Genomic DNA, 27,484 nt, shown 5'->3' on the forward strand with positions numbered 1-27,484 from the left:
AGAGAGGAAGACCGAGTAACAGGGAGCTGGCAAGAGAGGTGGTGAAAGGGTCAGGACCCATTGTCAAGTAGGTAGAAAAGGAGACCGGTCCTTTGTATGTGGGCTTAAGGAAATGGGTCCTGCAACACCTGGATCTCTTAGGTCATCCTAGGGTGCCACGGGGGCATTCATACTTTCTATAAAATCTTGAGAATATGCAAACCACAGGTCACAGGGAGTCCACCCTTCTTACAACACTCCTGGGCTGCTGGTGGTGGTGTGTGGTGGTGGTGGTGATGGTGGTGGTGGTGGTGTGTGTGTGTGTGTGAGTTCAGTCCATTCCGATACAAACCAGAAAAGATTCATTTTCATTCAGTGCTCAGCACAGGGTGGCCTCGGGCTTCTGACATCTGTCTCCAGGGAGGAAAGGAGGATGCTGCAACACATATTTCTCTGTTGCTGTTCTCAAGAGTCTTTGTAAAACAAAGCTGTGAAAGCCTAGCCAAGCTCTAGGTCCCGCAGAAGTGTGGCCTGGCTCTGCGGGGATTGACCCATTGCTCTCTTACATTGTTAGGAAGCTGAAGGTCCAGCCTAGGGTTCTGGGGAACTGATGGGCTCAGGAAGCACCGGCCAGGCCCGGCCCCTGGCTTCTCCTTAGGTTGTCACTCACTATCAGAAATGGAATCCAGGTTAGTTCTCTCCATGGATTGCAGACTTCAGACTTTCAGGGTCGGGGACAGCAATCCTGGCTCCCAAACCTGGGTTGGGAGTGATACTCTGCAAAATTGTCAATGAGCAAGAAAGCCCTGGTTCCAATACTTCCAGTGTTAAAACTCCATTTGCCCATGAGGTTGAGGCTGAGGCTAGGGGTAGCTGTGACTTTGTCCTGCCAGTATTACAACTTTCCCATTACCTCCAAAATAACCTTCCAGAAGTACTTTTTTCTTTTTGAGCTTTAAGTTGAATATAAATTTCTGAATCTATATTGTGCTTCTGTCTAACACCCAAGTGAGGTTAATTTGGATTTGCATAATTTGTCATGGCTTTTAATTTCTGCCCAGCTCCAAGTCTAATGGATTAGGTTTGCTCCCCAGCTAAAGAATATATAAATGAACTGTCCGTGTTTCCAAAAATGACTTTGGGGCAGAACGCTTTTGAGGCCCTGTAACCTCACCCAATCATTGGATTGTTATTTTAGCTTGGAAGGGACCCTTGAGCAGTCACCTGGTGCAACATGTCCTTTGCCTGTGACTCTGCTGCTGTTCCCTTCACGAGAGCTGGGGAATTTCTTCTCCTACCGAGAGATGCTGGGCTTGGCCACAGTGTGTGGAAAAGGAGTCAGTGTCTGGGAGGTCGGCTTCAGTGAAGACTCCAGGAGACACCTCCGGTTTCCACTTACCCATCTCAGGGTAGCACCAGCCCAAAGGAGGCTGAGTCAACACCATAGAGCAGATGCGACCCCAGCCTCTCTGCCTGCTGCTCATTACCAAAGGGATAACAATCCTGGAACTGGAGCAGAGCTGCAGAGCTGGCCACAGTCAAGCTTAATTAAATCAAGTCGGCCTCAGGGTGTGTGGGCAGAATGAACGCTTGTGATTTTTAAACCGCCAAGCTAAGGTGTGGGTTGTTATGTAACTGACTGTAGTGTTAACTGGCTGATGTGGTTCTATCAGGTGTGACACCAACTCTTGTTCATCTCTGGCTCAGTGTGCTTTCTCTCTAGAGAGACCCAGCACCGCCCAGGGCCCCTCACACACTCACCATCCACACCATCATGTAGGAGAAGGCTGCGATCCATAGCGTAGAGGAAGCGAATGTCACCATAAACCACTTCTCCCAGTGGGGTTTGTTACAGTTGGGGACAGTGAAGTACAAGACAAAGCTCAGTGGCCAGGTGAAAGCCCATTTCACAGTTTCCAGTTTGCCAGCTTCGAGGAGGAGGTGAACATAAAAAGAAAGGGAAAGAAAAATTAGCTTTATTTCTTTGCTTCAGCAGCCTTCACACTGCTCTCTCCAGAACTGGGACTCATCATATATCTCTTTTCATAGAATGCTTAAATGGTTTCCTACCAACACCTAAGCCTGATACACAAAACCTAACCGAAGAAGAAGCCCACCTGCATGTTAGCTCTGGTAAATAACTGAGCCATTTCATGGATAACTGGCCTGGAGGAGACAGGTGGGGAAAGATGAGGAAGGCACTCACAACACAGTGGTGTGTGTGTGTTGGCGTGTAGGTGTGGGGAGCTGGGAAGGCTACCATTTTGTATCTCTTCTTCATTGTCCTCTAGGCGCAGCGGCACCTAATGGAAGCTCTTAGCATTGCACCATAAGCTGATGAGGGTTCACAAAAGAGCACTCATATACTTAAAAGGTTAAAGGACAAGGTAGCCGATCTGCCAGTGATGCCTGCCTCTACCGTCCTGGGTTGTCTGAATACTTTCATGCCAGAAACACCCAGAAATGCTCACATTGTTGACTATCGTGCAAATGCCATCAGATTTGACAAATATATTAACTCAAATCCTTTAGTTTTCAACTGCTAATTGGCCCGTGGAAGGAAATATATAGGAAAGACACGCGTGTGACATCCATGTCAACTGAGGTACAAAACATCCTCATCTCCCAGAACGTTCTCTGTGCCTCTTTGTAGTCAGCCTTCACCCTGACCACCACAGATCAGCTTTTGTTCTTCCCCATCTTCAAAGGAATGAAGTCAGAGTGACCTTTGCTTTCGCTTTCCAGATGTTTGTTTTGCGATTGATTAAAGTGCCATTAGTTTATCCCTTTAATTGCTGGCAAGATGCTGACTTTGCGTCTCCATTCTCCTGGGGCTGAGCATTGGGTAGCGGCCAGTTGTAGATCATAATAATTAGAGCGCCTGTCAATACCCTTGTACGGGCCTTCTGGGGGAGCATGGCTTTGGTTTGGCTGAAGACCTAGCGGGAAACTGCTGAGCCATGAGGTAGGTGTTTACTTTTTACTTTTTTAAGGAACTAAAAATAGTTTTCAATTGAGAAAATGTAGGCAAGTCTGTGGGGGCATTTTTCTGATTGATTATTGCTATCCAGCGGACTGCCTGCAGTGCCACCCTGGGATAGGCGATACTGAGGTGTATAGGGAAGTAGTCTAGACAAGCCATGGGACAATGCAGTAAGGAATGATGCCACCCCCCCCCCCAACTTCCTCTGCTTTCAGGTTCCTGCTCTGATTGAGTTTCTGCTTTGGTTTCTCTTAATGATGGATTCTGATTGGGACACGGAAGCCAGATAAAACCCCTCTGCCCCAAGTTGGTTTTGATTCCTGTTTTATCACAGTGATAGAAACCAGATTTAGCACAGTTACTCCAACTCACCAAGCATCACTTTTATCACTTGTAAACTGTGTATTCATGAGACAGATGCGGGTCTCCCCTCTCCCTGGTGGCACCAGGCAGGTCTCAAACCTTGTTAAAGACCTGCTAAGATGACTCTCAGTGTCCACGAAGCTCCCACTGTAAACTGTCTTTCTAGAGTGCATATTCCTGTACATAAGCAAAGACAGGAGATGGGGCAAGACAATGCCCACCGGAGCTACCAAACTCTCTGTGCTGCCCTGGCCGCCTTGGGCCCTCAGGGCCGGCAGCAGGTTCCATCAGTTATTCTGACAAACCAGACACCTTGAGAGAACTTACACAGTGATCACAGCCGATTGCTTCAGCTCCTAAAGAGACTGCCGCAGTAGGGCGGTTTTAATAGTTTGTACAGACGTTTTACTATTATAAACCTCCCTGAACTTCAGATGATAATGTAGCCATTTCTACCCAGGCGAAGGGGCTGCTGTGACTGGCACCAACACAATCCCGTATAATTGCATGCAAGTTGGGCTGTGTTTGGTGCAACCACCTCCATTTGCATGTGAGGTAGGCTGGGATTATCCTCTGGCTGTATAAACAGATGCTATGACTCAGTGAGTTGGCTGGAAGATACCCTCCTATGTGTCCTCTCCTGGTATTTTAACATTAAGCTCAGCGAAAGGCTTCTCTTAAGGGGTCTTTTCTTGCCTATCTCGTGGGCTGAGCTGGCGACAGGATGTGGGAGACCACAGAGCTCTAGTGGGAGTGGCATTGGTAGTGGAGCAGTCAGCAGGGCAAGAGGCTTCTGGACAGCGAAAGAAGAGGTAGCTAAAGAATCTGAGGACAGGGACCATGGGGCATAGTAGGGATAGGGAAAATGAGATCTGAGGTTGACGAAGGGTAGGAAGCTGGAAAGAGCCAGAGAAGAGAAACTCAAGGCCTTGGTTGCAGAAGAGTCCCCGTAATCTGTCAAGCCCTTAGGGCTACGAGTCTCAGACACCCAGGCTGGAGAACTGTAATGTTGGCAGCTGCTGAGGGCTGAGAAATCCTGATACTGAGGCCTGCATAAAAAGGCAGCAACACTAGAGGGCGCTACTTGCAACTGCTTCCACCTGCCTGGTATTGCTGGTAGCTGCTGCAAAGCACTATCGAGATACAAGATCAGCCAAAGACTAGCACTGAAGATCTCCAGGTCTACCACGATTCATAGTCAGGAAGAGCAAAAGGGCTCCAGCCAGCTGATTGGTAAACATTAGGATAGGAGCAACTTGTTGGCAACTTTGTAAGTTGCCCTAGTCAAAATCTGGTAAGTTATTCTTGATTCTTTGCCTTCATCCTCCGGCCCAAACTTGACATCTGCCCAGGGCATTCCTCCATGGCCAATTCCCTGCCAGGTGGCCTGGTTTCATAAAGGGACCCCAATATTAATGCCTACCTGACCTTGCTCTGTTTGCTCTTGCTGGCAAAGAGAGTTTTAAGAACAAAACTAGAATATTCCCTTGCTGTCTCCCATCTTTAGAGTAACTCCACACCTCTATACCGTGACCAATGAAGCCTGTCCTGATTTGGCCCCTGCTCTGATCCCTCATCCACCCATATTTTCCAGACATCTTAAGCATTCTTCTGCCTCAAGTATGCTAAAAATATTAATATTAGTAATGAAATATTAATAATATGACAATTCAAAGTATAATCAGAAATGCAAAAAAAAAATAGTTTTAAGAATCTAAGTGGCAGAGACTGAAGGAAAGGCCATCCAGAGTCTGCCCCACCTGGGGATCCATCCCATATATAACCACCAAACCTGGATGCTATTGTGGATGCCAGGAAGTGTTTGTTGATGTGAGCCTGATATGGCTGTCTCCTGAAAGGTTCTGTCAGAGCCTGACAAATACAGAGGCAGATGCTCACAGCCAACCACTGGACTGAGTGCAGGGTCCCTGATGGAGGAGTTGGAGAAGGTACTGAAGGAGCTGAGGGGGTTTGCAGCCCCATGGGGGAACAACAGTGTCAACTGGCCAGAACACCAGGAGCTCCCAGGGACTGGACTGCCAACCAATGAGTACACATGGAAGGACCATGGCTCCGGCTGTATATGTGGCAGAGTATGACCTTGTTGGACATCAGTGGGAGGAGTGGCCCTTGGGCCTGAGGGGGTTCGATACCCCAGTGTAGGGGAATGCCAGGGTGGGAAAGTGGGAGTGGGTGGGTGGGGGAGCACCCTCATAGAGGCATGGGAAGGGAGGTTGGGATATGGGGTTTCTGAAGGGGATACCTGGAAAGGGGAAAACATTTGAGATGTAAATAAAGAAAATATCCAATTGAAAAAAAAGTTGATTCTAAAAAAAAAAAAAGAATCTAAGTATAGTTAATTAATGAAGACAAAATATTACTAAGAAAGAGGGTTCTTTTCTATTGGATGCTGCACATCTTGTTGGACTTAACATGGAGAAGGTGAAGAGGCAATGAGACCCTAGAGCCTGGCTAGATTGCTCATCAAGATGGCAGCTGTACAGGTTTTTTTCACAATGATGGCCTTCAAGGGTTGCAGGATTCAGAATAAGGCCGGGTCTTTGAGTTCCATGTGAACCCTTCAGTTGGGCATCAAGGCTTTACCTGCCTGGAGCTCTGGGGGGAATCCCCTTGCTGGAATTACATCAGGGGGATATAGCAAGAGTGAGCATGAGAGAGAGAGAGAGAGAGAGAGAGAGAGAGAGAGAGAGAGAGAGAGAGAGAGAGAGAGAGAGAGGGAGGATGATTTAAGATAGACTCCCAATCAAGGGTTACAAAGAACCAAGTGAATTGGAAAAGAAATGACCTCAACTTGGATCTCTAATATTCCTCAGAGTCTAAAACTGAGAAGGAAAATGAGGTCATGACACAGGACTCTGAGAATGCAGGAGGATGGGATTGATTAAGTACGGCTGTGCACAGTGTGAGCTTGTGCCAGCTAGGGCCAAGTCCCCCTCAGCAAGTCTCAGCTGCTTCGGTTTGGCACTGGATTAGGAAGCCAGTCTCACCGCCATGAAATTGTACAGTCACAGTTTACATGCTTGTTTCTTAGTAACATCAACCCTAAAGGTGGAACTACAAAGAGTAGTGTCTAAAGTATGACTCTAACACTAGGTAACATTGAATTTCTCGAGCAAAGCAAGCAACACAGAAAGGGGCTTTGAAAACGACTTTGAGGAGTGAAGAAGGCTGGTGTACATTTCAGCTTTGATGTCTATTTCTGAGTTCGGGGTAGACTGTTTCTTCTCCCAAGTGAGCAGCATCTTTGGATGTTTTCTATATTTTGTTCTATCACCGTTTGTTCTGAACAGACCCCCGGGGGCATGTTTATCTGTTCACTTAGAGCATATAGCATATGTGTTGGGTGCAGTCTAAATCATTTTGTGCCAGACTAGGTCACAGTTGTGAAATAAGAATCGTGATTCCTTTCTGTGGCCTTCATATACTTATGAAGTCAGCGACAGGGAGGCACAGCAGGATGGCAGTGTCAGGGTCCTTTCAAAGGAGTTGCCTTGGAGTTCTTTGGAGGGGAAAAGTAATTGTGCAATATTTCAGACCTACAGGTAACCATTCACATTTGTTCTCATTGCATAGAAAGCAAAAACACACATTTACAATAGAAAAAAATTCCATCTAGCAAAATACAATTTTATTTTGGTGGATTTCCTTCCTGTGTGTATGTGTGTTTATGAAAATGTGTTTACCCCCTTCTCAATAGTCACAAATAATATAAAATACCTTGGCATGACTCTAACTAAGGAAGTGAAAGATCTGTATGATAAGAACTTCAAGTCTCTGAAGAAAGAAATTAAAGAAGATCTCAGAAGATGGAAAGATCTCCCATGCTCATGGATTGGCAGGATCAACATTGGAAAAATGGCCATCTTGCCAAAAGCAATCTACAGATTCAATGCAATCCCCATCAAAATTCCAACTCAATTCTTCAATGAATTAGAAAGGGCAATCTGCAAATTCATCTGGAATAACAAAAAACCTAGGATAGCAAAAACTCTTCTCAAGGATAAAAGAACCTCTGGTGGAATCACCATGCCTGACCTACAGCTTTACTACAGAGCAATTGTGATAAAAACAGCATGGTACTGGTATAATGACAGAAAAGTAGACCAATGGAATAGAATTGAAGACCCAGAAATGGATCCACACACCTATGGTCACTTGATCTTCGACAAGGGAGCTAAAACAATCCAGTGGAAAAAAGACAGCATTTTCAACAAATGGTGCTGGCACAACTGGTGGTTATCATGTAGAAGAATGCGAATTGATCCATTCCTATCTCCTTGTACTAAGGTCAAATCTAAGTGGATCAAGGAGCTCCACATAAAACCAGAGACACTGAAACTTATAGAGGAGAAAGTGGGGAAAAGCCTCGAAGATATTGGCATAGGGGAAAAATTCCTGAATAGAACAGCAATGGCTTGTGCTGTAAGATTGAGAATTGACAAATGGGACCTCATGAAACTGCAAAGCTTCTGTAAGGCAAAAGACACCGTCAATAAGACAAAAGGCCACCAACAGATTGGGAAAGGATCTTTACTTATTCTAAATCAGATAGGGGACTAATATCCAATATATATAAAGAACTCAAGAAGGTGGACTCCAGAAAATCAAATAACCCCATTAAAAAATGGGGCTCAGAGCTAAACAAAGAATTCTCACCTGAGGAATACCGAATGGCTGAGAAACACCTGAAAAAATGTTCAACATCCTTAATCATCAGGGAAATGCAAATCAAAACAACCCTGAGATTCCATCTCACACCAGTCAGAATGGCTAAGATCAAAAATTCAGGTGACAGCAGATGCTGGCGAGGATGTGGAGAAAGAGGAACACTCCTCCACTGTTGGTGGGATTGCAAGCTTGTACAACCACTCTGGAAATCAGTCTGGCGGTTTCTCAGAAAATTGGACATGGTACTCCCGGAAGATCCCGCAATACCTCTCCTGGGCATATACCCAGAAGATGTTCCAACTAGTAAGAAAGAAACATGTGCCACTATGTTCATAGCAGTCTTATTTCTAATAGCCAGAAGCTGGAAAGAACCCAGATGCCCCTCAACAGAGGAATGGATACAAAAAATGTGGTACATTTACACAATGGAGTACTACTCAGCTATTAAAAACAATGAATTTATGAAATTCCTAGGCAAATGGTTGGACCTGGAGGACATTATCCTGAGTGAGGTAACCCAATCACAAAAGAACTCAAATGATATGTACTCACTGATAAGTGGATATTAGCCCAGAAACTTAGAATACCCAAGTTACAATTTGCAAAACACATGAAACTCAAGAAGAACGAAGACCAAAATGTGGACACTTTGCCCCCTTTTAGAATTGGGAACAAAACACCTATGGAAGGAGTTACAGAGACAAAGTTTGGAGCTGAGACAAAAGGATGGACCATCTAGAGACTGCCATATCCAGGGATCCATCCCATAATCAGCCTCCAAACGCTGACACCATTGCATACACTAGCAAGATTGTGTTGATAGGACCCTGATATAGCTGTCTCTAGTGAGACTACGCCGGGGCCTGGAAACACATAAGTGGATGCTCACAGTCAGCTATTGGATGGATCACAGGGCCCCCAATGGAGGAACTAGAGAAAATACCCAAGGAGCTAAAGGGATCTGCAACCCTATAGGTGAAACAACATTATGAACTAACCAGTACCCCGGAGCTCTTGACTCTAGCTGCATATGTATCAAAAGATGGCCTAGTCGGCCATCACTGGAAAGAGAGGCCCATTGGACTTGCAAACTTTATATGCCCCAGTACAGGGGAATGCCAGGGCCAAAAAGTGGGAGTGGGTGCGGAGGGGAGTGGGGGGGGGTATGGGAACTTTTGGGATAGCATTGGAAATGTAAATGAGGAAAATACCTAATTAAAAAAAAAGAAAACGTGTTTACCTACAAACAGATCTGTTTGCAAGTAGTAATGGTTTCTTCACTTAAGAATATGTGTACTTATATGTAGCTATATAGATACATGTGCTATGCATATATATATACACATATATATGTGTTTGTATATATACATATTATATGTAATGCATAAGTATTTAATGCATCCATAAACTCTATATGCGTCTATAAAGTTATATTAAAGCAAGTGTAGTGTATATACACATGATGGTCTTAGTGACTATGAAACAGGCATTGAGGATATACATCCTGAATTGCTGTACAGAAGGAGGGGCAGAGCAAGATGAAGTGAGAATGGGGCTGGATTTCAGAGTGGAGGTTGATTTCAAACCTATGAACTGTTTCTGTAATTTCCCATTTAATAATTTCAGACTGTGGATGGTGGCTGCGGTTGACCGCAATTAACCTTGAATGAGCAGAAACCACAGAACGTGAAACCACAGATGGGGGGCACATTTTTTTCCTATGGAGGTAATCTACTAACAAGTAGTAATTTAACTTTGGCAGGTATACAGGAATCTGGATGGGTATTTCTTTAATTAGATTTGATAAGTGCCCCTCGTGGCTCCTGTTTTAGGGAAGGAATGGAGGATCAGGAACAGGTCTGGTCTGAATTGTACTTGTTGCCTGCCCCTCCCCGTAGATATAGAGAACAAGAAGCTCTGCAAGGCCTTGCATCCGAAAACAGCACAGCCTGGGAACTCCAATGGCAAATGCCACTAAATGAGTTTTCAGGTTGATCATCCTGCACTCGCTCAGGCAGCTCTCATGCAAGCTCCGTCAGCCCAGGGGAACTGCACACACTAGGCAAGACTCAAAAAATGTGACTGTGAATTGGACCAGTGCAGTCTTCATGAAACCAGCCAAAATGTTCTGAAGGTCTAGCAAGGACACAGAACACTTTGGGCTTGGCCCTCTTGTTCTGTTAATGGGTGGGAGTGAGATACATGTTATGGGAACATTAAACATACAGGCCAAGGTCCTAAAAGCTCTTATGTGTCTTGCCTCTTCCCTCCCAGCACATCAAGGAACATCCCTAGCCAGGCCCAGGAGGTAAGGCCCCAAGGACCAGCTTCTGCATGGCTCTGTGTCTCCTGTGGATGCTGCTGTGTGAGGAGCAGGATGTGAAAGATGCAGGTACTGAACAGAGGGAAAGGGTGGGGGAGTGTGAGCACAGGAACCTGGGAGGTGTCCCCCAGATCCATCTTGCACTGGGTGTTTCCAGCCTAGAAGAAACCCCAGTGAGGTGGCTCTGCCTTCGGGCACCACACTGCCTGTTACCGTGGGTCATGTGCATATATCTACCTGAGAACATAAGATCCTGGAGCGTGACTAAGAGACTAAGGGAGGACCTTCATCCTCCAAATGCGCTTGGTAAAAGTGCTCACATTTCAGTTCCTGGCCATGTGCCCACATCTTTAAACCTTTCACAGCAGAGCCCTGCCCACAGCAGACACTTCATACAGTTACGTTTCTGCTTATAGAGAGGCCCTTTTGTAACTGAATACCAAAGCTAGCCAAGTGACGAGCATCTATCTGTGATCCCCAGAAATCTCCCTTCCAAAGCCCAAAACAAGGAGGTCTTACAGGGGGGGTCGAACGGCGTGTAGGGGCCTTCATCGTCATCTTCATCCTCCTCCTCTTCGTCATTCTCGTTGTTCTCGTTGTCTTCATTCTCGTTCTCTGTCTCATTGTCAGTCTCAGCAACTATGTCGTCCCTCCGGGTTCCGTTCACACCCCTGTCTGGGGCACTGCTGGGCCCTGTTCCGTTCTCCACTGTGTGCTTAATTGGGATTTTGATGGCCACTTCAGATTCCCCATTGGTATAGGCCCTGCTGTTTATCAGTCTTTGTCTCTAAAAATAGAAAGCGATCTGTCAATATAGTCAGAGGGATGGAAATTACCCACGCCAAAACACAGCCAGGTATGTCTTCCCCAGCACAGACAAAGAGGAGCATCCAGAAGACTCCAAAGGGTTAGGGGGTTTCTCAAAGCAGTAACACATTTGCAGGGGCTGGTCTGGAGCCGCAATGTATTCAAATGCTAAGGACTAGCCCCCAAGATCTGAGGGTTGCACCCTCCTCCTCTCGAGCGATCCTCACCTACACCAGCTTTTGCTGTGTAAACCTACCCCCCTCCCTGATTGGTTAATAAAGATGCCTACAGCCTGCGCTGAGAAGAAGACCCTGAGAAGATGGGGAGGAGGAGTGAAGATGGGGAGGAGGGCTTGGGGTCTCAGGCAGGGACCACTAGGAAAATGAAGAGGAAGAAGGAGGAAGTGGCCATGAGGTAGCTTGGATTGTGGGTACATGGCCCTGAGGGCTGACCTGATGGAGTGGGAGCGGCCCAGGTGGAATACTGGGGAATCACCACACGGAAGAAGATAAAACAGCATAGAGGGCTGATATCTGCTCAGCTCTAGTGTTCTACAGCTTTTTATAAATACAAAGGTTTCTTTGCCTTTTATCTGGGAACAGATAAAAGATGGTCTGAAGTGGGGGTAGAAACCCTTAAATAGCTATTTAAAGACAACAAGGGGGTGTAGCAACCGCCATGATGATACTAACCACAACATAGCTTTGGATGATTTCCCTTTGGGAAGGAAAATTAACCTTCTATGATCCACTGGAACTTTTCAGATTTTCTTTGGGAAAATTTCTACCTCTGGGGTGTGAAGTGTTTTGATATCTGTATACCATGACATTCTTTTTTCTCCAGACTGTGGAAACCCTTTTTCTATATTCAAGAAAGCTACAGCCCTTGCTTGGACTACTGTGTTAATGAGGCTGCCACTCCAGGGGAAGACAAGAGCCTGGGCTTGTTTTAAACTATGGTAACTTTTATATAGCGACTTTGATACAAGTTTATGAGGAGATTTATTCAAGTGGAAGAAAACAGGTCAGGGCTGGGGACACAGCTTAGCTGGTAGAGTACTTATCTAGCAAAAATGAGTTGCTTGGGACTCCACAAACTGAGAAGGTAGCACAGGCTTGCAGTCCCAGCACTTAGAAGTCCAAGATACTCATTGGCTATGTAGAAAGCTTGAGGCCAGCCTGAGCTATGTGAGACCCTGTCTCAAAAAAAGGTCAGTACAGGGGACTAAGCTGTGTCCCTCAAAATGCAGTGAGAGGGGGGAGGGGTGGATGGGGCACAGATGGTTCAGTGGGCAAAGATGCAGGGTAAGGGCTGAGGGATAGACTTATGTTAAACTTTTGTTAAACTCTCAGGTGCTGCATCTTTTAAATCAGGAAGTCTTCCCCTTCTTCTTCCCCTTCCCCTTCCCCTTTTCCCTTTTCCCTTTTCCCTTTTCCCTTTTCCCTTTTCCCTTTTCCCTTTTCCCTTTTCCCTTTTCCCTTTTCCCTTTTCCCTTTTCCCTTTTTTTCCCTTTTCCCTTTTCCCTTTTCCCTTTTCCCTTTTCCCTTTTCCCTTTTCCCTTTTCCCTTTTCCCTTTTCCCTTTTCCCTTTTCCCTTTCCCTTTCCCTTTCCCTTTCCCTCCTCTCTCCTTCTCCTACTCTTCTTTCCCCCCTCCCCGAACCACTAGCCCCTCCCCCACCCCTTCCCATCCCCTCCCATAATCCACTATGCTTTCCCAGATACCTCATTGATTAACATGCGACTGGCCATGGAGAGGCGGGTCTTGGGAGGAAAGTGGCTTGTGATCATAATTCGAAGGCCAGCCTCGGAGAAAGAAAGCTGGTGTGGGTAGGCAGACAGCAGCTCATCCACCATGATCACGGACGCTTTGCGGTGGAAATTGGCTAGGGAAATGTGAAAGAGAACATATGGTGGCATGGAGCCCAGGAGAGAGGCACACATCCCTTCCTCTTCCTTTCGCTTCTCCCTTACCTTACTCCGTCACATCTTTGCATCTGTTCATCCATCTGTCCATTGGTCCATCCATCCATCCATTTGTCCATCCGTCCATCCATCCATCCATCCATCACTCACTCACTTACTTCCCCATCCTTTCCTTTTCTTTCTTTCCCTCTCCCTTTCCCTTCCCATCATCCTTTTCCTCCCTCTTTTCTTTCCATCCTTCTATCCATCCATAGAAGGTTGTGAAGATCAAAATTCGGGGTCATACTTGAGTCATGGGTCATGTTTAATAATTCATCTGAAATGACTTGGGATTATTCAAACACCACTCATCAATTTGGCAAGCACGAGAAGGGTAAGAGAATTCCTTCTTGGCCTCAAAGAGTTGTTTCCCACCGCTAAGATCTGGGTCAGAGGGAAGACCTCATCACAAGTTATAAAGTTCTCAGAAGAGAGAAACTAAAGACAATCCCCTCACAGAATGGTACTAAATAACAACACAAAGTCTTCCATATAACATACATATAGTCCTTAAGAAAACTATATCAAACATCTCATTTCAAAATACAATGAATTATCGAGAGAATCTAAAGCTGGAGATAGGGTTGAAAATAACCCGAGAAACCGGCCTGAGTAGGACCACAGGCCTCATCCGGCTGGATCAGCGCCGGGGTAGCGGGAGCGCAGGGTTGCCTGACACCCGCCAGCTACCCACGACCCCCGCCGCAGGATTTTGGGACTGCTGGTGAGTGGAACACAGCTTCTGCTCCAATCCAATTGCGCGGGACCTGAGACTGCATTAGTTAGGGAAGCAGAAACCGGCCTGAGTAGGACCACAGGCCTCATCCGGCCTGATCAACGCCGGGGTAGCAGGAGCGCAGGGTTGCCTGACACCCGCCAGCTACCCACGACCCCCGCAGCAGGATTTTGGGACTGCTGGTGAGTGGAACACAGCTTCTGCTCCAGTCAGGTCACGCGGGACCTGAGACTGCTCTGGTTGGGGAGAGAGAAATCCGGCCTACATAGGGCCACAACCCTCTTCCGGGGCAGCTGGGGCGCAGGGTCTGCTGACACTCGCCAGCTACCCACAACACCCGCCACGGGATCTTAAGACTTCTGGTGAGTGGAGCACAGCTTCTGCTCCAATCCAATTGCGCGGGACCTAAGACTGCATTAGTTAGGGAAGCAGAAACCGGCCTGAGTAGGGCCACAGGCCTCACCCGGCCGGATCAGCGCCAGGGTAGCGGGAGCGCAGGGTTGCCTGACACCCGCCAGCTACCCAAGACCCCCGCCGCCGCAGGATTTTGGGACTGCTGGTGAGTGGAACACAGCTTCTGCTCCAGTCCAATCACGCGGGACCTGAGACTGCTCTGGTTGGGGAGAGAGAAATCCGGCCTACATAGGGCCACAACCCTCTTCCGGTCAGAAAAGCACCTGGGCAGCTGGGGCGCAGGGTCAGCTGACACTCACCAGCTACCCACAACACCCACCACAGGATCTTAAGACTTCTGGAGAGTGGAACACAGCTTCTGCTCCAATCCAATTGCACGCGGGACCAGAGACTGCATTAGTTAGGGAAGCAGAAAAACGGCCTGAGTAGGACCACAGGCCTCTTCCGGCTGGACCAGCACCGGGGTACCGTCAGCTACCCACGACCCCCGCCGCAGGATTTAGAGACTGCTGGTGAGTGGAACACAGCTTCTGCTCCAATCTTTAAATAGTGACAACGATAACAACTAACCCCAGAGATTACCAGATGGCGAAAGGTAAACGTAATAATCTTACTAACAGGAACCAAGACCACTCACCATCATCAGAACCCAGCACCCCCACTTCGCCCAGTCCAGGGCACCCCAACACACCGGAAAAGCTAGACACGGATTTAAAAGCATATCTCCTGATGATGATAGAGGACTTCAAGAAGGACTTTAATAACACACTTAAAGAAATGCAGGAGAACACTGATAAAAAGGCAGAAGACAATAAAGAGGAAGCACAAAAATCCCTTAAAGAATTGCAGGAGAACACTGCTAAAGAGTTACAAATCCTTAAAGAAAAACATGATAACATAATCAAACAGGTAGAAGTCCTTACAGAAAAACAGGAAAACACATCCAAACAGATGATGGAAATGAACAAAACCATACTAGACCTAAAAAGGGAAGTAGACACAATAAAGAAAACCCAAAATGAGGCAACACTGGAGATAGAAACCCTAGGAAAGAATTCTGGAACCATAGATACGAGCATCAGCAACAGAATACAAGAGATGGAAGAGAGAATCTCAGGTGCAGAAGATTCCATAGAGAACATCGGCACAACAATCAAGGAAAATGTAAAATGCAAAAAGATCCTAACTCAAAACATCCAAGAAATACAGGACATAATGAGAAGACCAAACCTACGGATAATAGGAGTGGATGAGAATGAAGATTTTCAACTCAAAGGACCAGCAAACATCTTCAACAAAATTATAGAAGAAAACTTCCCAAATCTAAAGAAAGAGATGCCCATGAACATACAAGAAGCCTACAGAACTCCAAATAGACTGGACCAGAAAAGAAATACCTCCCGACACATAATAATCAGAGCAACAAATGCTCTAAATAAAGATAGAATACTAAAAGCAGTAAGAGAAAAAGGCCAAGTAACATATAAAGGCAAGCCTATCAGAATTACACCAGACTTTTCACCAGAGACTATGAAAGCCAGAAGATCCTGGACGGATGTTATACAGACACTAAAAGAACACAAATTCCAGCCCAGGCTACTATACCCAGCCAGACTCTCAATTAACATAGATGGAGAAACCAAAGTATTCCACGACAAAACCAAATTCACACATTATCTCTCCACGAATCCAGCCCTTCAAAGGATAATAACAGAAAAAAACCAATACAAGGACAGGAACCACGCCCTAGAAACAACAAGAAAGTAATCCCTCAACAAACCTAAAAGAAGACAGCCACAAGAACAAAATGCCAACTTTAACATCAAAAATAACAGGAAACAACAATTACTTTTCCTTAATATCTCTTAATATCAATGGACTCAACTCCCCGATAAAAAGACATAGACTAACAAACTGGCTACACAAACAAGACCCAACATTTTGCTGCTTACAGGAAACTCATCTCAGAGAAAAGGATAGACACTACCTCAGAATGAAAGGCTGGAAAACAATTTTCCAAGCAAATGGCATGAAGAAACAAGCTGGAGTAGCCATTCTAATATCTGATAAGATTGACTTCCAACCCAAAGTCATTAAAAAAGACAGGGAGGGACACTTCATACTCATCAAAGGTAAAATCCTCCAAGAGGAACTATCAATCCTGAATATCTATGCTCCAAATACAAAGGCAGCCACATTCATTAAAGAAACTTTAGTAAAGCTCAAAGCACACATTGCACCTCATACAATAATAGTGGGAGACTTCAACACACCACTTTCACCAATGGACAGATCATGGAAACAGAAACTAAACAGGGACACAGTGAAACTAACAGAAATTATGAATCAAATGGATCTGGTAGATATCTACAGAACATTCTATCCTAAAACAAAAGGATATACCTTCTTCTCAGCACCTCATGGTACCTTCTCCAAAATTGACCACATAATTGGTCACAAAACAGGCCTCAACAGATATAAAAATATTGAAATTGTCCCATGCATCCTATCAGATCACCATGGACTAAGGCTGATCTTCAATAACAAAATAAATAATAGAAAGCCAACCTTCACGTGGAAACTGAACAACACTCTTCTCAATGATACCTTGGTCAAGGAAGGAATAAAGAAAGAAATTAAGGACTTTTTAGAGTTCAATGAAAATGAAGCCACAACATACCCAAACTTATGGGACGCAATGAAAGCATTTCTAAGAGGAAAACTCATAGCTCTGAGTGCCTCCAAAAGGAAACTAGAGAGAGCACACATTAGCAGCTTGACAACACACCTAAAAGCACTAGAACAAAAGGAAGCAAATTCACCCAAGAGGAGTAGACGGCAGGAAATAATCAAACTCAGGGGTGAAATCAACCAAGTGGAAACAAGAAAAACTATTCAAAAAATCAACCAATCAAGGAGCTGGTTCTTTGAGAAAATCAACAAGATAGATAAACCCTTAGCCAGACTCACTAGAGGGCACAGGGAAAGCATCCTAATTAACAAAATCAGAAATGAAAAAGGAGACATAACAACAGATCCTGAAGACATCCAAAACACCATCAGATCCTTCTACCAAAGGCTATACTCAACAAAACTGGAGAACCTGGATGAAATGGAGAAGTTCCTAGACAGATACCAGGTACCAAAGTTGAATCAAGATCAGGTTAATGATCTAAACAGCCCTATATCCCCCAAAGAAATAGAAGCAGTCATTAATAGTCTCCCAACTAAAAAAAGCCCAGGACCAGATGGGTTTAGTGCAGAGTTCTATCAGACCTTCAAAGAAGATCTAATCCCAGTTCTTCACAAACTATTCCACAAAATAGAAACAGAAGGTACTCTACCCAACTCATTCTATGAAGCCACAATTACTCTGATACCTAAACCACAAAAAGACCCAACAAAGATAGAAAACTTCAGACCAATATCCCTTATGAATATTGATGCAAAAATCCTCAATAAAGTTCTTGCTAACCGAATCCAAGAACACATCAAAACAATCATCCATCCTGACCAAGTAGGTTTCATCCCAGGGATGCAGGGATGGTTCAATATACGGAAATCCATCAACGTAATCCAGTATATAAACAAACTCAAAGACAAAAACCACATGGTCATCTCCTTAGATGCGGAAAAAGCATTTGACAAGATCCAACACCCATTCATGATAAAAGTCTTGGAAAGATCAGGAACTCAAGGCCCATACCTAAACATGATAAAAGCAATCTACAGCAAACCAGTAGCCAACATCAAAGTAAATGGTCAGAAGCTTGAAGCAATCCCTCTAAAATCAGGGACTAGACAAGGCTGTCCACTTTCTCCATACCTATTCAACATTGTACTTGAAGTCCTAGCCAGAGCAATTCGACAACAAAAGGAGATCAAAGGGATACAAATTGGAAAAGATGAAGTCAAAATATCACTTTTTGCAGATGATATGATAGTATATATAAGTGACCCTAAAAATTCCACCAGAGAACTCCTAAGCCTGATAAACAGCTTCGGTGAAGTAGCTGGATATAAAATTAACTCAAACAAATCAATGGCCTTTCTCTACACAAAGAATAAACAGGCTGAGAAAGAAATTAGGGAAACAACACCCTTCTCAATAGTCACAAATAATATAAAATATCTTGGCGTGACTCTAACTAAGGAAGTGAAAGATCTGTATAATAAAAACTTCAAGTCTCTGAAGAAAGAAATTATAGAAGATCTCAGAAGATGGAAAGATCTCCCATGCTCATGGATTGGCAGGATCAACATTGTAAAAATGGCTATCTTGCCAAAAGCAATCTACAGATTCAATGCAATCCCCATCAAAATTCCAAATCAATTCTTCAACGAATTAGAAAGTGCAATCTGCAAATTCATCTGGAATAACAAAAAACCTAGGATAGCAAAAACTCTCCTCAAGGATAAAAGAACCTCTGGTGGAATCACCATGCCGGACCTAAAGCTCTACTACAGAGCAATTGTGATAAAAACTGCATGGTACTGGTATAGTGACAGACAAATAGACCAATGGAATAGAATTGAAGACCCAGAAATGAATCCACACACCTATGGTCACTTGATCTTCAACAAGGGAGCTAAAAACATCCAGTGGAAGAAAGACAGCATTTTCAACAAATGGTGCTGGCACAACTGGTTGTTAACATGTAGAAGAATGCGAATCGATCCATTCCTATCTCCTTGTACTAAGGTCAAGTCTAAGTGGATCAAGGAACTTCACATAAAACCAGAGACACTGAAACTTATAGAGGAGAAAGTGGGGAAAAGCCTTGAAGATATGGGCACAGGGGAAAAATTCCTGAATAGAACAGTAATGGCTTGTGCTGTAAGATCGAGAATTGACAAGTGGGACCTCATGAAACTACAAAGCTTCTGCAAGGCTAAAGACACCATCAATAAGACAAAAAAACCACCAACAGATTGGGAAAGGATCTTCACCTATCCTAAATCAGATAAGGGACTAATATCCAATATATATAAAGAACTCAAGAAGGTGGACTCCAGAAAGTCAAATAACCCCATTAAAAAATGGGGCTCAGAACTGAACAAAGAATTCTCACCTGAGGAATACCGAATGGCAGAGAAGCACCTGAAAAAATGTTCAACATCCTTAATCATCAGGGAAATGCAAATCAAAACAACCCTGAGATTCCACCTCACACCAGTCAGAATGGCTAAGATCAAAAATTCAGGTGACAGCAGATGCTGGCGAGGATGTGGAGAAAGTGGAACACTCCTCCATTGTTGGTGGGATTGCAAGCTTGTACAACCACTCTGGAAATCAGTCTGGCGGTTCCTCAGAAAATTGGACATAGCACTACCGGAGGATCCAGCAATACCTCTCCTGGGCATATATCCAGAAGATGTCCCAACCGGTAAAAAGGACACATGCTCCACTATGTTCATAGCAGCCCTATTTATAATAGCCAGAAGCTGGAAAGAACCCAGATGTCCCTCAACAGAGGAATGGATACAGAAATTATGGTACATTTACACAATGGAGTACTACTCAGCTATTAAAAAGAATGAATTTATGAAATTCCTAGCCAAATGGATGGACCTGGAGGGCATCATCTTGAGTGAAGTAACACAATCACAAAAGAACTCACACAATATGTATTCATTGATAAGTGGATATTAGCCCAAAACTTAGGATACCCAAGATATAAGATACAATTTGATAAACCCATGAAACTCAAGAAGAATGAAGACCAAAGTGTGGACATTGTGCACCTTCTTAGAATTGGGAACAAAACACCCAGGGAAGGAGTTACAGAGACAAAGTTCGTAGCTGTGATGAAAGGATGGACCATTTAGAGACTGCTGTATCCAGGGATCCGTCCCATAATCAGCTTCTAAACGCTGACACCATTGCATACACTAGTAAGATCTTGCTGAAAGGACCCAAATATAGCTGTCTCTTGTGAGACGATGCTGGGGCCTAGCAAACACAGGAGTGGATGTTCACAGTTAGCTATTGGATGTATCACAGGGCTCCCAATGGAGAAGCTAGAGAAAGTACCCAAGGAGCTAAAGGGATCTGCAACCCTATTTTTGGAACAACATGATGTACTAACCAGAACCCTGGAGCTCTTGTCTCTAGCTGCATATGTATTGAAAGATGGCCTAGTCGGCCATCAATGGAAAGAGAGGCCCATTGGACTTGCAAACTTTATATGCCCCAATATAGGGGAATGCCAGGGCCAAAAGAATGGGAATGGGTGGGTAGGGAAGTGGGGGGCGCTATGGGGGACTTTTGGGATAGTATTGGAAATGTAATTGAGGAAAATATGTAATAAAAATATTAAAAAAAAAAAAAGAAAATAACCCGTGCAGTTTCTAGTTTATTTTTTGTTGTTTCCCTGCAAAGTGACCATATGCCACAGTTAAAAGAGAAAAATTTTTAAAAAGTTAAGTGAAAAAGGAAACACATTCATGGCAAAATTACATGATATTTTTCTATGTCTCATACAAATAATGTTATTTACCAGAGAGCACCATGCCTCTTCCTCTAGCATAATGATAGTTTATAAAATAGAATTACTTTGAAAACAAAGGTGATTTTTTGGCTCCTTCTGTAGTTTGGAACCTGAGTTAATGTAGTCTGGAAGAGAATTTGGATATGTGTGATAATAACCAGCAATGCCGGTCACTCTGAAGCACTGTCTTACACTCCTCTATGTAGTTAACTGACTTCCTCATTACAGAAACAATTCCCCTCCATTGGGCTCAGAGGGGCTAAGTAACTTCTCATGGTTGCACAGCCTTCATCTACTACCCCAAAACCCATGTTCCTCTTTCCTGGCCCCGCTGGTCCCATCTTCCCATAACACCTTCATAGAATGGATTCCCCAGGCATTTCAGTGGATCCCGGTGTGGTGCACGAGGCATGGCAGGAGAGCGGGCTCTCCTCTGTCTTCTCAGGGCTCCTTAGACAGACTCACACCATGGTATCCTCCCTGGACTCCGGATCTGTTAGTTACCTTTCTTGAGTAGCACCACAGTGGCATCGCAGTTGCTGCTGTCGTCGATTTCTGCATTGTTGGCCAATCCGTTGACCATGTTCCCGGCACCTTTCGTCCTCCTTTCGAAGCACTGGTGTATGCACGCATTGTATCTGAGCAAACAGAAGGAGAGAGAGAGAGAGAGAGAGAGAGAGAGAGAGAGAGAGAGAGAGAAGAGGAGAGGAGAGGAGAGGAGAGGAGAGGAGAGGAGAGGAGAGGAGAGGAGAGGAGAGGAGAGGAGAGGAGAGGAGAGGAGAGGAGGAGAGGAGAGGAGAGGAGAGGAGAGGAGAGGAGAGGAGAGGAGAGGGGAGGGGAGGGGAGGGGAGGGGAGGGGAGGGGAGGGGAGGGGAGGGGAGGGGAGGGGAGGGGAGGGGAGGGGAGGGGAGGGGAGGGGAGGGGAGGGGAGGGGAGGGGAGGGGAGGGGAGAGGAGAGGAGAGGAGAGGAGAGGAGAGGAGAGGAGAGGAGAGGAGAGGAGAGGAGAGGAGAGGAGAGGAGAGGAGAGGAGAGGAGAGGAGGAGAGGAGAGAAAATAAATGAATCAGCACCCAGGCTCTCCTCTGCCTGACTCCTCAGCATCCTCTCTTCCTTTCTGGATGTACCTATAAGGCCCTGTGCCAGAGCCTCATGGTCTGCACACTACAGCTGGCTGGTTATCTAGACCTACCTGTCTTTGGCTTCTTGCAGTCAGATATTTTGTTGCTAGGATCTCTGTTACTGTGTACCCTCATTTCAGGTCCAGTTGGCTTGTGGCCTTGTGACAACATTCTGTGCTCTGGTGCTGGGGGGTGGGGTGGGGGGTGGGGGAGGGGGGGGCGCATGAGGAGACACCAAGACGTGCTTCTGGCATGCCCTAGTAGACTAGCATTCAAGCAAGGCAATGTTTGCAGGGTGCTAAGATGTTTTTGGCAGGAAAATGTTCTTGTCCCTTTACTGTGAAGTGTCCCAAAACACCAAGGGTGAAGGCAGGGATAGGAATGACAGAGCACCTTAGGTTACTACTGCACATTCTCTCACTCAAAGATCTTAATTCTCATCGGCAAGGTATAACCTCCCGAAGCTGCACCTCCACCCAATTTGACTTCCAGCCCCACACTGGAATTCAGGTTGGGCCAGAACCCACTTAACACCTGCTTCATCTTTTCCTTATCCCTTTTGCTTTTAGATAGGAGGCGTCCCACCCCCCACCCACAGTCTACTCCCATCATTTTCCTATACCTGGCTTTACAGTCAGTGCCTCTGTGTGGGCATTAACCATGGGAACTTCCTAGCTACATGGTGGAAACAGGGCGTGGTGTAGTGGGGATGGATGTTCTGCATTTGAGCCTTCTCTCCCATGGACCTGGTCCTGAATACTCTTGGAGCCTGTGGCTGTTCCTTTTTGGCAAAGGGAGAAGAGGGAACTAGTCAAGAGTAATAGATGTAGGCTCTGAAAAGCAGACAGTGAATCCTGGAAGATTCTTGGGAATCCTAAGTGGGAAAGAATCTGATCATCACTATTTTGTAATACTTATGAACTAATAGCTCCAGATGTTGTGCATCAATGGCCGCCTCCACCACAGAGGGAAAGGTGGCCTAGACGTGCCTCCTGATGGTATAAATGACATAGTATAGCCTGATTCAAATCAAGTGCAGATATACAGGACACACGGAGACCAAGGACTATGATACATGGGGTGCAATAATAATTTCCAAGCTATGGGTATCTCTGTATGCTAACAAGTAAATTCTTCTGAAGAATAAATTGCAAGAACTAACATGCACTCTCTCTCTCTCATTCTCTCACTTTCTCTCTCTCTCTCTCTCCTCCCCCCCCCCCCTATGCATGCACACATACATACACACAAAGGAGGCCAGAGGAGTGAATTATAGGCAGAAAGAACTACAAAGCATGCTGTTCCCAAGTATAAATTTAAAGATCATTCATTTCTATTATCATCTGAAAAACATTTATGATATTTATAAGACCCCCCTGCAAAGCCCCTGAAAAGTAGGACAGATTGACACTTTTGGAAGTTGAAATACTGAGTGGGTACTGGGATATTGAATTAGCATTCATTTTAGATGATACAATAGTAATTGTGGCTAGGATAAAGATAAGTCCTTTTAGAAACACATGTGAAAATCTTCAAGAATGAACCATGAAATGATGCCTGAGGCTTCAGAATTATGTGGAGGGAGCGAAACAGATCTGCATGGAGCAAGGTTGGGCTGGTGGTTTGGGGGCTGAAGGTAAACACACGGGCTTGTTATTCTGTCAGCTTTTGCTTGTATTCAACATTCATCCAATAGGTAGGCCCCAGCTTTCCAGGGTCAGTATGAATACCGTTCCTCATGACAGGGACGCAATCAGTGCCTTTTTGTTTCTTTCTTTCAAGGTCTTACTGTGTAGCCCCATGGTAATCTGGAACCCACGACTCTGGACTTCTAGCCCTCCTGTCTCAGAAGAACCAGTGCTTGTGCTATCCCAACTCAGAGACTATTTTCCCCAGGAAGACACCAACTTGCACAAGGGTTTGCTCTCAAACCATAACAGTATCTTATTAATTTATTGGTATTTTAATAACAGGCGAAAAGTGCTATACAATGAAGACTTTTTTAAAAAAAGGTTCTGTTCAGTGATGGCTTTTTTGAAACCAGGTATTATACTGATAACTAACGGATTCCATTCCGCCCTGATAAAAACCTTTGAAAACAGGAAGTATTATTATTATTATTTTGCAGAAAAGGAGACAGAGATTTAAAATTCCTGAGTAATTTAGCCACATTCACAAGGCTACTCAGGGGCTGGGTGAGAGCTACTTCTCAGGCTGAATGGGAAGTGCTTAACTCTTACCTACAAGACCAGTTCCCCGCATCCACAAACTTCATCCCAGAGAAGTGGCCAGGATGAATAGAGGCAAGTTCTTGCCAAAGTTACATGTGTCACATAGCCTGGAAGGTTTCTACCTATCTGGCAAGTCCAAAATGGCTTTTGGATTTTCAGACAAAAATGTTTAAAGTTATTTTAAAGCTATCTAGATCCCAGGAGGCAGCTGAAGAGTCTAATGTATGCTGTGTGGTTTTCTTTTTTTCTTTTTATGGCTGTGGCTCTGTTTTATATTTTTAATTGAATGTTTTAAATTTTGTGCTTGCACCCTGAAGCTATTTTATTGTGAAGCATGCAATTTTATAAATCAGATTTTATAAAAAACCCAATGATTAGAGTCTCTGATTGCAAAGAGAGACGGCCCAAAGAGCAGAGACTTCAATTTAGAACTTAGGATGGAATTTATGCAGAGAATTCCATGAGAGCAAGAGCTGTTATTCGCAGTTTTATTTGTGTCCTGCTGTTTTGAACATCTGGAATGGTGGGAAAGCCGAGGCCTCAGCAGAAACGATCTCCTTAGCTTCTATATTTGGTGTGACTCAGGGGTAGAGTCTTGCTTGTTACCTTATTGTCCACAAGTCTGCTGTGCAGCTGTGTGCTTTATGGTGACCAGGTGAGAGGGTGTCATGGCTACAGAGAAACCTTGCTGGCAACATTCCTCAATTCCCTTCTCCTTTAGATTCCATCTGTGTTTGAAGACCAGGTCATTTTGCAAAGTCTCCATTAAATTCACAACCGTCACAACTAGGATTTGAGAACCCAAATGCTCTTGCACAGAGGGGACCCTGGGTGGCAATGCTGGAATTGCTTAAGGATCAGTTTCTCAAAAGGAAACAAGAGGATTCTTGACTCTAGAAACCCAAATTTAGAGCTTTCAAAATATTTCTTTCTTTCTTTTTTTTGAGACAGGGTTTCTCTGTGTAGTCCTGGATGTCCTGGAACTTACTCTGTAGAACCAGGCTGGCCTCGAACTCAGAAATCTGCCTGCCTCTGCCTCCCAAGTGCTGGAATTAAAGGCATTTGCCACCACTGCCCGGCAAAATAATTTTTTTAAGAAGGTGAAATAATTAAGTGGAAGGCAGGGAAGGAAGCTGTGAGAAGCTTCCTACTGGCATTGACTCCATTCATAGGCTTGCCATTTGAAGCAAAGAAGAGTAAGACAGCTGCTCCAACTTAAGCTTTCTCTTCAGAGGCCAGAAGCTTTAGAAAGCCTGTGGGTCAGCTGTGTTCTCCGTGGGAGATTACTAATTAGTAATCCCAGGGGAAGGTAACTAGTTACATGGTGTGTGACTTCTCACTTTCCCGTTAGTTTCTTTGTAACAATTTCAAACCAGGATAGGCTCCAGGGAGGTCCTACTCTAGAAACGCCACATCCAGTGAGAAGATTCAGAGCTGACCATTGCATAGCTCCTCCACTAAAGGCTGGACGCCATATTGAATAGATGGTCAGTGAGCTGCTTACGGCCCACCCTGGACACCGGTCAGGCCAGCACCTGATTTTGCTGCTAATGTGATGCTTGGCTGTGTTCATACTGGTTTCTCCCAGCAAGTCTCTCAGGTACTGATGGCCCAAATGAACGCTTTCCCACGTCTCATCACACATAAAATCATATAGTGTTCATTCTAGACTGCTGTCTGGCATGTCCAAGCTAACAAGTGCTGAGATGTCTCTACTTTCCTTTCCCTAGAGGTGTCTACCTATGCTGGAGGGATGTAGGGGATGGTTAAGAGACAGCTCAGCAGGGGAGGGGATCTACACCCTGTGAGCTACTCATCTCAGTGACTCTACCTGAACAGTACATTCCAAAAAAAAAAGTGCTTTTATTTTATTTATAGAACAGCAAGCAGGGCTATCATTCTTGATACAAAAAGTGATCCACCTTGACTCCAGAAGGAAGAACACATGAAGCGGTACCTTAAAAACACAAGTTATCGGCTGCTCTTTCCTTCCATAGCTGACATGCAGCCCTGAGTGTGGGCTGCCCTCGGTGCCTCAGGTCTTATAAGTAGAACATGGCAAAAGTGATGGTGTGTACGTCTGAGGAGGGATTAGGAAAGGCATGGAGGGATGCCCTGACCTCTGCCTCCCTCCCTGGAATCACCAGCTGTAGAGAGAAGTTCTTATAAGCGTCACCTGTCAATAAAAACGTTGCTGGCCAATGAGCTGAGGCAGGAAATAGGAGGTGGGACACTAGCAAGAAGAGAGAGGATTCTTGGAAGAGTGTGAGAATAAAATGAGATGAGACGGGAGACAGACCGAGGAGAGGATGTAAGCGGCAGGTAGAGGATCTCAGAGAGACACTGAGGGAGATGCTGAAGAGACTAGAAGGAAGAGGTGGGCTGGGACTGAAGGAGAGGTAACCAACCAAGTGGTAGACACAGAAGAGATGAAATGGTTAATATGTTATGAGCTAGTCAGGGAAGGAGCCAAAGTTTATGGCCTAGGCATTTAATAATAACTAATCAGTCTCAGAGTCGTCATTCTGAGAGCAGGACTGGGAAGGAAAAATGGAATTTAATATTTCTTAACAATCAGCTCTGTAGGGAGCCACTCCAGCAGCTACAGGGAGAAGCTCATGTAGTGGAAAGTGAGCCCTTCAGCCAACATCCAGCATCTCCTTCTCAGCCACGGGCATGGCTATTCTCCACTGACATCCTTGGTCAATGTCATGGCTTCATCTCCAGCCAATGTCCAACCTGTGATCTCATGAGACACCCTGAGCCCCTCTCAGTGAAGCTGCTCTGGGATTTTTAATTCTTAGATAATACATATTTGTGGTTTTTAAAGCTGGGACAGTTTGTTACACAGCGACAGATGACTGATACATCTGGACTAAGGAAGTTTCTATGGCTTCAGTCACTTCACTAGCTCTCATCTCATCTTCCCTCACCCAGTATGGAAATACAACTTGATGGATTTTACCTTCCTTCTAAAAAAAGCTAAAAGCTCAGCTGTCAGATCCTGAAGAGAGAGACAGGTACTACCGAGTTTGTGAATGAAATATGGAAGTGTTGATTTTGTCACCAATTATGAGTCAACGGTTCATTTTTATGGTTCTCCGAGTCTGTGATGGTAGACATTGAATGAGTCAGACCTCCCTCTCCCATCCCTCTTTCTATATCCTTATACAACACTGCGTGTATTTTACTTACTTCATGATGACGATATAGATGAGGTACATCAGCACAAGGACTAGAGATTCCCACCTGCACAGGAAGAAGTACAGTTAGAGAAGGCAAACCCAGCAGCCTTGTCAAGCCAGTCATGTCAAGCTGTGTCAGCCAGTGCTGGAGACATCTGATGTCCATGGTCAGGATGGCGGGGCAGACCTGTTACACACATTCC

General features: G+C 45.0%; 1 protein-coding gene across 1 annotated transcript in view; it reads right to left on the minus strand.

The window, feature by feature from the left end:
* Positions 1-27,484, minus strand: part of Slc24a3 (solute carrier family 24 member 3) — a 476,343-nt gene that overhangs the window by 24,722 nt on the left and 424,137 nt on the right. Inside the window, exons 9-13 of the mRNA XM_085833625.1 lie at positions 27,292-27,345; positions 21,252-21,385; positions 12,867-13,027; positions 10,857-11,124; positions 1,741-1,907 (exon numbers count right to left, since the gene is read on the minus strand). Coding sequence (XP_085689751.1) covers positions 1,741-1,907; positions 10,857-11,124; positions 12,867-13,027; positions 21,252-21,385; positions 27,292-27,345 — 784 coding nt within the window. The remainder of the gene's footprint in view (positions 1-1,740; positions 1,908-10,856; positions 11,125-12,866; positions 13,028-21,251; positions 21,386-27,291; positions 27,346-27,484) is intronic.

Source organism: Mus caroli, unplaced genomic scaffold (genome assembly GCF_978045245.1).
Source record: "Mus caroli unplaced genomic scaffold, Mus_caroli_1 scaffold_2, whole genome shotgun sequence".
NCBI lineage: Eukaryota > Metazoa > Chordata > Mammalia > Rodentia > Muridae > Mus > Mus caroli.